The following is a 12,500-nucleotide window of genomic DNA, read 5'->3' on the forward strand; positions in this document are numbered from 1 at the left end:
CTTATAGTTTAGAAAGGACTTTGGTAAACATTATGTTGCATGGTCTGTAGAAACAACTTACGTATCCTAGTTATCTTCATGTTTCGCTGCGAAGTTTGCTTACTCACACTGTGTGGCTTCAGCAGACATGCATAAAATCACAAAGCTTGTGTGGATATATATCTTATATATATGAGATTAAAGTCAAATTTAGATATTCTGCTTCTAGAACCAATATACTTATTCTAGAACCAATTACTATTGTACTATTCTAGAACCAATATGCTTACATTGCATTATCTGTGTTTTTTTCTATGGGGTGAGTTTTATATATAACATTTGGAAGAAACTGGGAATATAAGTATAGTCATTAAATTTTTCATTAATGATTTGTATTGTTTTTTTAATACTTTTTTGAAAATTTTCTGAATTATTTTGTATTTTTTACTAATGTTAATAACATATTTCAGAAATGTCTTTTTCTTGAATGTTATTGGAGAAGTGTCCTCTTCCCTGGCAGGTCAGTCCAGGATGATTAAATGTGGAAGTGGTAAGACTTTACTGTTCTAGTCCACCGTCCCACATGCCCCTCTTCTGTAAAAACAATAATAAGCAAAAAAAACAATACAACAGCAGCTCACTCTATATGCACCCAGAACTTTTCCCACCCCATTTTTTCATATTACTTTTATCCCAGCCTACCCTCCCAGGAGGCAATCCTATACCCTCTGTGTGGTGTGTACTGGTTGTTTTTATATCAGCTTGACACAAGCTAGAATTATTTGAGAAGAGAGAACCCTAAATAAGAAAATGCCCCAATCAGATTGGCTTGAGACAGTCCTGAGGTGTATTTTCCTAATTAGTGATTGATGTGGTAGGGCCAAGCCCATTGTGGGCGGTGCCATTACCTGGGTTGGTGGTCCTTGGCTACATAAGAAAGCAGGCTTAGAAAACTTGAGGATTAGTCCAGCACCCTCCATGGCCTCTGCTTTAGTTCTTCACTAAAGGTTGTGGCCTCCAGCTCCTGTCCTGACTTCCATGGGTGATGAACTGTAGGCTGTAAGAGTAAATAAATCCTTCCCACCCCAAGTTGCTTTTGATCAAGCTGTTATCATCACAGTAGAAAAGTAACTAAGATTGAGTGGGACTGGGCAAGGCTGTTCAAAGACCTAACTGGAAACTGTCAGATTTAGATGCTTGTAACTGCTCATGTGCTCTATTTCAGACATTGTAAAGTAGGTACTGGAATATAATTTTTTTATTAATTTAATATATTTTGTCAAAGAATTTTCTTTATGGTGCTTTAGTTGGGAGACTGAATGAACTTTGTGACTTGTAATAAATTCTGTCATGCAACATGTTCAGGGTGTTACAGAAACATTTTGGAAGAACTTTTTAAATTGTGGTAAGAGAGAAGTTTTCTTCCATTGAAACTTAGTTTAGGAGTCTCCAAAGTTTGATTTTTATTTGTTAACAAAATAAAAATTGTGGGAGAATAAGAAAAAGGAGCATAGTTCAATATGAGTGAAAACTAGATTAATTGTCTGCTGTCCATTTTGGCTATTACTGCCAGTTTCCATGTGATATAGTTTTGACAAGATACATGTGTTAAGAAAACATATGTTAGAAAGATTTCACTTACTTATAAAAGCTACATTGACATTGAATGAGTCAGGAGCCATTGAGATCCATTTAGATGCTCATACAGTGATTTCTGTGAGAATAGAGGATGGTCTCCAAATAAGGCACCACCTGTGAAGTGGACAAGAAATGTGCTGAGATGATAATCACTAAGGATAGAGGATGGCCAAGACTCTGGTAGTGAATCAAGGGACACCCCAATAATAACTACTTTTCTGTCTGATGTGCCATCTAAAATGCATGCTTAAAAAACATTGTAGCAAGGTGTGTTAACACCTAGGTGGCAATCCCATGTGGATCTCTGAGTTTGAGGTCAGACTGGTCTACATTGTAAGTTACAGAAAAACACTTATCTGTGTATTACTGTATTTCCAAATCTTCTCGACTTTAATCTCTTAGGCCATGCTGCTTACAAAGTAAGTCAGAGCTTCTAACCTCCACCTTTATGCCGGATCCAGCATTCTAAAAGTAACTTAGCACTCTGCTGCTGACACTTATCTTTATCTCTCCGCTGCTTCTAGTACCCTCAGCAAAATTGTACATTCAAGTCAAAATGTAAGATTAGCGAAACTCCTTCTCTAAGCTCTAATTAGTGGCAAGAATAAATTACTGCAAACTGTGAAAGGAGAATCTGTTTATAATTCTAATTTTATTATTATAAATATGATGTTTTTAATTGAATCCAAATCTTTGTTTTCACAAGAACATTCTATGATTATTTGTGTCACTCAGAATTTAACCTGCCTATAACTCCAATTCTAGGGAAACAAAGCCCTGTTCTGTACTATTTAGGTGCGCGCGCGCAGACACACACACACACACACACACACACACACACACACACACACACACACACCATTTAGCTTTAATTTAGCTTTAATTATAATAGGTATATATGTGGGGCATATTTAGGTCCTCACGGAGGCAAGAAAAGACATTGCATCCCCTGACTTTGGAGTTACAGGTAGTTGAAAGCTAGTTGGTGTGGGTGTTGGAAACCATCCTCAGATCCTTTGCAAGTTCAGCACACATTCTTAACTTTTGAGCCATCTATCCAACTGAAAATAAATCTTTAAAAAATTGGTAAGACCTGTAATCATCCTGAAACTAAAACATTGCGTGATCTGAGAAGGAAAGTGACAGTCCATAGGAAAGTCAAAGTCCATTTGACAGTAATATACTAGTGTAGACTGCAGCCTTCTAAACCATCCACCTGGAGACAGAAAGACCCTGTGAGGTCAGAGCACTTACTAGGGGTGGCAGAGGAGCCAGTGGCTTACACATGCCTTTATATTTTCCAAGGATTCTGACAGCCTCTTCTGGTCTCCATGGAGACTGCATGCATATGATAGTCTTGCGGTCACACACGGCATAAATACAAAACTTTAAAAATACAGACAGATTTCTACCATGTATTTAAAACACAGGGCCAGAGGCCCCTAATTTGGAACTGAACTGAATGCACTGTGCACTGTCTTTCATGGTCCCAGAAGTGACCAGGCATGCTTCTAAGGGAGTGAGACAACCAGCAGCACTGAGAGTGTCCAAGACTTTGTAGCAATGTCAGAAGCTATGCCCAGAGAGCTTCACAAGCAAGAGTGCCTGAACATGAGCTGAACAAAGACAGCAAAGATATGCCAAAGTAGAGGGAAAAGACCATGAGCCTTTAACCCGACACAAAGAACTACAGGCAACCAAGGAGGGCTCAATTGGTTGTGTAATACCAAATGGTCAGCTCTAAAAATCATACCTGTGTACATACAGACACACAGACAGGCATAGACAGAGCAGTTTATATTTTGAAATATAAATGAGTACACATCCAAATATAAGAATATAAAATAATTAATGAAAACAAAGGTCATGAATTTGAAAATGAGGAAGGGAGGTTGTTTGGGAGGTCTGGGCAGAGTAAAGGGAAAGAAGAAATGGTGTAATTACTAAAATTGAAAAATAAGAGAAATATATTTTTAAAATTCCATACATTTTCATCAAATGCCCAAGTTGTCTTTGCACCTTGTATATATTTAATTTTAGTTCCACCAGCAGTCTCTTCTATAGCCAAAAGCAAGATATTAATTATATTAGATTTTTTTGTTGGTTTTTTTCTCAATATAGTAATTACAGATCTTGGTTTATAGTGAAACTAAATAGGTATTAAAATTATTTTGCCAATGTTTTATTATTTACCTATGTACTCAGAAGTGTGCAATTTTAGAGTCTAGGTGGTAAATAGATTGGTAGTTGAGCATTTTTAACATTTTAAGGCAGCAATGTAAGTAAACGTGTGATACTAAATTAAGATTAGACTTGACATTTTTTGTTGTTGTTCTCCACTGAAAGAAAAAATATGAAACTTTTTTTTGTTGAATGAAAGTTTTAAAGGTAATACTTCATTGAAAGAAAATGTTCTCTGTTGGTGGAAAATTTCTCCTTAAAAACTGTTATTAGGAATGTTAGTAAAGGTAAATGAAAAATTATAAGAATTTAAAAAGCATTTTCAGGTAAAGATAAATTAGAGCAGACAAGGGTTTAGCAGCCATTTAGACCTTTTATTTGTCTCTCTTTTTTAGGGATTGTGGAAACATCAAAGCTGGATTAGAACATCTGGTAAGCTCTCCGTTCCTCTTGAACATTTGCATCGTCTTTGATATCCGCATCCTAAATGAACACTTTGGATGAGTTGTGAATACCTTGCAGTGAAAAAGTCAGCCATTTCCCAAAGGCTCAGCCTACTGTTATTATGTGAAGGCACTTACCTTTTCATTTATCTTACTATTTCAAGGGAATTAAATTTTTTAAATTACCTTTTTTTGATGTAAAGATGAAATAAAATGAATGACAATCCTTGGATTGATGATTGCTTTAATTAGAAGCAAAATTTGGTGTAGAATTTTTGGCATATCTTGATCTGACAAAAACAAGCACATGCTTTAAGAAAACACCATCAGACAATGCATGGATGAAGTGGTGTGTGTCAGCTATTTAACAGCCTTGAAAGGAGTACACAGCTTTGTTTTCCTAATGTCTTTCTCTATGAATAATGCAGTGGTTTAACCTATATTCAGTTTTAATATACAAAATAATTGAGATGCACAGTTTTGTGTTGAGTAAGCAGTTTAAAAGAACAAATAAAACTTAAATTGATTTAACATTAAAATCTGTCCATAGATTTAAAAAATTGGAAAAATCCCCTTTACAACAATTCACTGGATAGTGTTCACTGTAGCATTAAGTAGTTCATTTAAACAGAGCCTTATAAACTCATGCTCTGGTTTCTGGTCAAATCCAAATGTTGAATAATTAATGGTAGTGATCTTTTGTAAATACAGTCTAAGTACTTTTAAAATTGAGAAGCTTCATTCATATATCATACTCTAGCTTTGTTAACTATTAATGTACTTTTGATCTGCTTCCACAAAAGGAAAACAGTGGCAAGAGGCAGCTTCATGTTTTAAAATTAATTTTGCTTGTTGACAGTTTCGTGTGTGTGTGTGTGTGTGTGTGTGTGTGTGTGTGTGTGTGTGTGTGTGTGTGTAATTCATTATGGTTACTCCCTCCTCACCTGGCAGCTTAATTTTCACTAACAGAAATTTCAGAGTTAGAAAGGTTTATTTTTAACAACTGAAGGGACCCAAGAGACTCTAGCTCTTTCAAAATATTCCTTAAAAAGGAGATTAACTTTTTAAAATTTATATAACTTAATTAGAAAAGTTTAGTAGTGTCAGAAATAGATAGCATTATGATTCTCATCAATGAAAAGTATTTCCACGTTTCTGTTTATCACTTAATAATGATGTAAATAATTTAGGACATTAAACAATCTAAATAAATTGTTTATTGAAATAGTATGCTCCTGTATAAATTCGTAGTTTATATATAATACTAAAATGTTAATATAATTTCCTTTTAATTTATTATCTAATTTAAAAATTTTAGGCCTTTGGATGGCTCTTTAGGCAGATACATTACCACAGGTCTTATGACCCAAGCTAGACCCCAGGAACCTGTTTTATGGAAAGAGAAATCAGACTTCTAATTGTTTCTTTTTGTTAAAACTAAATCTCCCCCTCTCTTTGTTTCTCAAAAAATAGTCAAAACAATTTAAAATCATAGTAAATAGCAAAACATAAAATAGAAAAACAAAATGAAAAGCACAGAATAATGGAGTTTTGTAGTGATCAGCAGTTTGTGCGCATAGGGCCTACCCTAGAGTGTATAGCTATCCAGTGTCACTCAGCGGAGAAAACTGGTTTTCCCTCCCCCAAAAGGCCTCAATGTCAAATAGCTCTTGGTTACAGATATATCCCCCACGACGCTTGAAACCATCTGTAATAATTTTAGTTAGAGAAAAAATACCTTGCAGTGCTCTTTCGCTGGGAAGCAAGAGAGTCTTGATATATCATTAGAAAGTTATATAAAAATAAAACTATCTATTGAAAGATGCCCTTCTTCATCTGAGGAATACCACACCCATTTCCTTTAAGATTAGAAATCCAGGTTTAAGACACTGGAATACTCCGGAATGTAACACTGTCCATGAACAGACTCCCAGCTGCACTAGACACATTTGAGTCTCCTGAATTCAGCTTCTGATTGGTTGTCTCCATGTTACTTAAGGCAGATGGAGAGACACCTCACCCTTTGAGGTCCTTGCCTTGTTCAAGCCTGTGACCTGAGTTAAATCCCAGGAGAGATCCAGTTCCACAGAAACCTCCCCATGTGCCATGACACATTCTAAAGAATAAGAAATAAAAAGGTTTTAATTAAATAAGATTGAATCCATTCATAACTTAACTCCCTTTATGAAAATACCCAGAGTTGCCAATGAAGCACCAAGAAAAAGAAATTTAAAGGGAGAACTCAGGACTGTCTTACAAAGTTATACTTGTTTGTGTTTTACTCATAAGACCCCCACAATGATAGCATCTCTGAGGTTTGAGTGAAGACCAGCATTTGTTCATTCAAAGAGGACATGCACAAAAGTATTACAAAGAGCCAGCCACTGTGTTTGCACGGTGAAGGGCAAGACTATACAAGAGGAAAGCATCTTGAAACACAATGCAGTGGTGATTCATTGCATCAAGTACTTTAAATTTTACCTAACATGTTCTAGGGTATGAAGTCTGTAGCTGGGTAGTAGTGTTTGGGTAGAAGTCAGGAGGCCCTGGGTTGTATCACTATTTCCACCAAAAACAGAGAGCTAAAACCTGTATCAGCTGGTATAGCTTTGTCCTTTTAGGGAAGTAAGAGAATTATTTTTATAACTTTATGCCATCACTTAACATAGCTGCTTGATATAAAAATCAGTTTGTTTCAAAATTAAAAGCAAATGTGGTATATAATAAATGAAAATGTTAAAATGATAACTACTATTCCCATTTAAATCCACATTCACTTAGATACTGATGTAATTCCTGTGTCTGAATCACATTTTCAGAATATTTAAAATATGGGCAAAAAGGATACAGAAATAGAATGTGTATGCTAGCAAGAATTCTGTTGGTTTAATGAGTCAACACTAGAGTATTAAAATTTTACTATAGGACATTGCTCAGGTTTTCAAATAACCACAAAAAGGAATTATAAGATCCATAAAAGTCTAATTAGACTCTTTTCTCATGGAAAGCAACATATTTTCTTCCTCCTTTTCTATTTGTTCTGGCAATCTCTCCATAATTGTAGTTATTAGTCCTCCCAGCCTCCCCCTGCTCTGCCTGAACCTATCTTCTTTACCTTGCATGCTTGAGTCAGAGAAAATGTTTTCCTACTAACAGCACACAGCTCGTCTGTGCATCAGCGGTTGGTTGGAACCCCCAGTTTCATGGCACAATGCCCTGTACTCTGAGCTGTGTGACAGCTCAGGAACTCAAGTGTAGGATCTCAGCAGCTGCGGTCTTTTGCTCGTTATTCTACTTACTACTCTACACCAGGCAGTCCTCTGTCAGCGTCTGCCAAGACTGTTAAATGTCTGTAGAGATAATTCAGAGTAAGCAGCTGTAAGATACATACATGGAAGTGCTGTAGAGAATTGTCTGTCTCTTCAGAACTGAAGTTTGGGACAGTGTGTGTTTTGGGGTGCTGGTGTCTTCTCTCTCTTCCTTCGGTTCACCTCCTCAGCATGCTGAAGTCACTCTTACATTTCTCCCTCTGCTCTTGTTGGGCCAGGACTCCCTTTGCTCGCCTCTATTTTATATACTGCTGTTCTGTCTGTGCGCTCATACTGTTTTCAAATATGTTGTAAAGTTAAGTACATCGTCTTTAATTTCAGTTTGCTGCTAGCACCCTGTTTTCCTCTTGCTTTGAAGAAACTCATCCTCTGGTCCAGTTGTCAGGGAAGGCTTCTGACATCTTGTTTATTCCAAGCTATTTTCTAGAGTCTTAGCATTTGGATAATTTAGCCTTCCTGTCCTGTATTATACTACTTTGACATTTAACATGATTCCATTAATACCTTGTTATTTAATGATTTTATTTTTTTTGCCTTAAGATATTGTTATTTTTCTTTTATTTTTCTTTGTCCTTTAAAGTCCTTTCTTTTCCTAAGATGAACCTAAAAGTTGTTTCTTTGTAAGTACAAACTGAACTTTGTCATGTATATAGATTTAAGTTTTATTATTTCATGAAGTTAATGTTTTGAATTATATATTAAATATTAGTCAGGTCCTGTGAGTCTCTGTGTGTCGTTTTTCTGTGTGTTTCCATGTGTATACTATAACCTTTCACTTGTCTTTACTTTAATTTCTTACCTTTACCTTCAGTCATTGATCATTTTACTCAATCTTTCATTAAATTTTCTTTGAAATGTATTATTCTTTTTAAATATTATAATTTGATCATCATACCTGAAATAGCCTTCTATTTTCATTTTTATATTTTAAATTCTCATGTGAAAATTTCTTTAGTCATTTGTCTTAAGTATTAGACATTTGTATAAGTATTATGCTTTGGGATTATTTTCTGTTACAGAAATTTTGTACCGTAAAAATGTTTTGATTTATATTTTCTATTTCCTTCTTATGTCAGTCTGTATGGGGAAATGATTTTAGGTATTTTTAATCCTACTCACTTTGTAGACATTTTCTAGATCAAAGATGAGCTCTTCTGCAGCACAGTGATGTGCAGGTGTTTAACAGGTGCTGGCAGATAAGAGAAAGTAGAAGATCGGGTGTGATTGAACTGTTAGTTTCTTTTCACTGCCCCAATCTAGTCTTTCTCTCAGAAGCCACACTCCCTCCGCTGCTGCTAATGGTCCTACTCACTCCCAAGCCTCATTTTTCTAGGAAACATGTTTTCAGTATTTTGAATCTTTTGTGTTGTACCCCACCCCCATCCCGTAACCCCAGGGGTTAATTTTAGTTGTGATTTGGGTTACACTTTACACTTAATAATTTCTTTATCAGTGAAAAGTGGCCTGTGGATATTGTTACCTCAAAAAGAGAAGTTACTAATTAATAGCAGAAAGTGTTAGAAACCAGTTGTTAGAAAACCATGATACTATGTCAGAGCCTTGTACGCACTAAGCACATGCCCTCATGTGTTCTATCATCGAGCGGCAAGCATGACCTTTGAAAAGCCCTGGAGTCCTAAGGCGCCTTCCTGCAGGTGTCCTGGAGAGTCAGCAGCAGCATCAGGAGACTGTCTCAGAGAACCCAGTGCCCATACTATAGCAGAAAAAATGAGGGGAAAGTCTACTCTTAATGTTTAGCTAGGTCTTCTAAGGACACAAAAAGTAGTGCTTGTTCTTGACGAAGCATAGCATACAGATAAAAGTCCTCTGACACTGACCCCAGAGTCTTGACTTTTAGTGTGTCTCTCTGCAGGCGTAGAAGAAGAGCTGATTGCTTAGTGATGCTGCTGATTCTGAGTTAATGATCTTTTAATGTTGTAGAGAATTGACTCTGAGTTCTTGTCATATCAAGTTATTTTTCCTCCCAGTTTATATTTTAAAATTCTATAGCATATATTAAGTAATGTCCTGATTTGGAATCCCAAATTTAAGTGTTTACTTTCACAGAAATCTTTAATGTAGTCCAATAATTATTAATGATGTGAACATGCATTCTTATGATTTCTTTTATGAAAAGGTACAAGTGATAAAGCTTCCCATTTGATTACAATAAATCAATTACTGTTAACTGGGGAACAATATATGCAATGCTACCTTTTCCTCTTAGTAGAGGATTAGAGTCAGGAGATGTTTATTAGTAGATGGAATGTGTGAAGAACTGTGTCTGTTTAAAAGGAAAATTAGTATTCTCTGTTGGTTTTTGCTGGGAAGAAGTGCTGGTTCCCTAGGGTGGGGTATGAAGTCACTCATCCTCCTCAGTATACTATTTCTAAAATATTCTCTTTCTGTCTTTTCTGAAATGGTGCTGGATCCCACTCAATTGGAAATCATATGTAAGTGCAGATTCTCATTTTCAAGGTCTAGTTGATTTTCAGAGTCTAGTCAGGGACATGGTATGCATTCCAGGAAGTTTGAAGTGAAGTCAGTGTTCTGAGAACCAGTAGGAAGAAAAATATATTAAGAAGTTTTGTCTTGAAATGCAAGTGAAGTTTTCTGGATCAGGTAGAATCTGAACTGAGAGCCTGAATACTTTGTTAGCTGGTTGATATATCTGGAGCGATGGGTATTCTACAGATTATATATAGAGGGGCAAAAATCTTACTCTGCAAGAATAATGCAGGCAATAATTCTTCTTTGGCTTTTTTTTTTCTCCTTTACTGTGTATCAAGTGATATGTTTCTCAGGACTGTTGCTGTTAATAATAATAACAATAATAATAATAGTAATAATAACAACAACAGTAATACTGTGTTCAACATAAGTGGACAATCACAATAAGCAATGAGAAGTCTTTTGATAATAGAGTCTTAAGGGTTTACAGCTTTAAGTGATATTTGCTATTAATAGAGAGATAGCAAAAGAACTCTGGAGCCATACCTGTGGGTTTCATCTCCCCACAGAGGTCTCATTTGTATTTCTAACATTGTATAACAGTTGAAAGTGATGCCCTACTTATCTTTGTGGTCAAACAGCATAGTCCGACCATTTTGAGTGTTGAAAAGCGACTATCATTAATAGCTTGTTTAGTCCATCAGTGGTTTGTAAGACTATGTTGCTGCCTGCCAGCCACGTAGCTAAGTCTATTGCTATTATATACTCATCAATAATGCTACCCAGTCCTAATAAAAGGCTCTTCCTCTGTTTTAGGCTATTTTACATAAAACTTATAAATCAAACGGCTGTATTTTCAGTTCTCAGAAGAACAGTTACCTTTAACACAGACATAATCATAGTGTATACATGTGTTTGAAACAGCCGAGTATTAAGTTAACCTATTAAAATGAACAGGAGAATTAGAGGGACTGATTTATCTCTCACTGTGTCCTAAAAAGTATTCATTCTAATTGTACAGTTAGAGTATGTAGTTACTTTAAATGTACCAGTGCTGTGCCTACACTCCGTAAAGCTCTAACACCAGTCGAAAGTATTCCTTGTCTGTTGTCTCTGTTTAAGGCAGTGGTTCTCATCCTATAGGTCACAGCTCCTTTGACCTAAGCCCATCAGAACACACAGATATTTATATTACAATTCCTAACAGTAGCAAAATTACAGTTATGAAGTACCAATAAAATAATTATGGTTGGGGCTCAACCCAATTTCAAGGAACTGTGCTAAAGGGTCTTAGCATCAGGAAGATTGAGAACCACTGATCAGAGCTTTAGTTTTTTTACTTAGGCAAATGTTTCTTGGATGTTCATGAAAAAATGCATGTATAATAGACACTTTCCTCAAACTGTAATTATAAAATGTAACTACATGGTGTTTTTTCCTTCACGGAAGACTTTTTTTTTAACTGAAAAGTGTATTTCAGGAATATTTGCAAATTAATTTGATGTGGAGTCAGCATTAATTTCCTATTACAGTCGTGGTTTAATAGGCATCCTGTAGACCTAAAACCAGGATAAATTTCCTGTCAGAAATCATGTCCTTTTCAGGGGCTCATGTTTTCAACTCTCTATTGATCAATTGCAAATTTGTTGCATGTTAAAGTAACCATTATCCAGTCTTCCAAATAGCAAAGCCTGAGCCCTTTCTCTGCCACACCAGACCTTTCCACATGCCATAGCAGTGGCTGCCTCTTCCATTTTTGAGAGATAATGTCTTATGAAAAAATACTGTCAAACCTAGACTTAACAAAGCAAGAAGCTAAATAGGATTCAAGCTATTACTAATTGTGAGAGATTTATGTTTGATACACATGAATGCTTCTTAAAGTTTTAAAAAGTAAATACTCTAAATGCACTAGGATTACTTCTATTTCCCATTAGCCACAGATTTCAGAGCCATATATTCTTGAATCTGCATCTACACTGTAACTGAATAACTTTTCATGCTTTCTGTAGTACAGTTCAGAACACTATGGGTTTGCTTCTGTGCAGGGATTCCAGGAGATACCCTGGTATTTAAGGGCTTTTTTAAGACCTAACTTATTTGCAGCAGCAGAGAAAAAACCTACAATCAGAAGCTCGCCTCCCCCATCGAAGTGTTGTGAATCAGAATAGAAATATCTATGCAGATCAGTGCATTTAACCATAGCTATCATCATTTGTCACCAAACCAGAGCTTTAGCAAATTACAACCTGTATAGTTTAGATTTTAGGATGAGCACAGCATAAGGAGCAGAAGAATTTGGTTTTACTTTGTTACCTTGGGAAGCGCACAGCTGCTGATTCATTTAATTCATTTCCTCTTTTCTGTAATGGGGTATCAAAACAATGTGTGGATAGTAACCAAAGCATAAGACTGACTTTCTACAAGTATGGCATTGTTATATAGAGAGAAAATTATCATAACTGTTCTACTCATGTAA

At 35.8% G+C, this 12,500-nt stretch overlaps 1 protein-coding gene across 6 annotated transcripts in view; it reads left to right on the top strand.

Annotated features, from left to right (window-relative positions):
• Rsrc1 (arginine and serine rich coiled-coil 1) overlaps positions 1–12,500 on the top strand; it is a 386,283-nt gene that overhangs the window by 171,417 nt on the left and 202,366 nt on the right. For all 6 annotated transcript variants that reach the window (XR_015665494.1, XM_087626973.1, NM_001014172.2 and 3 more), the window contains 1 exon segment: positions 4,194–4,230. Coding sequence is in view for 5 of the 6 variants with exons in the window: in XM_087626973.1 (XP_087483099.1) it covers positions 4,194–4,230 (37 nt within the window). In the remaining variant the exon portion in view is untranslated.

Source organism: Rattus norvegicus, chromosome 2 (assembly GCF_021556685.1).
Source record: "Rattus norvegicus strain SHRSP/BbbUtx chromosome 2, alternate assembly SHRSP_T2T, whole genome shotgun sequence".
Lineage (NCBI taxonomy): Eukaryota > Metazoa > Chordata > Mammalia > Rodentia > Muridae > Rattus > Rattus norvegicus.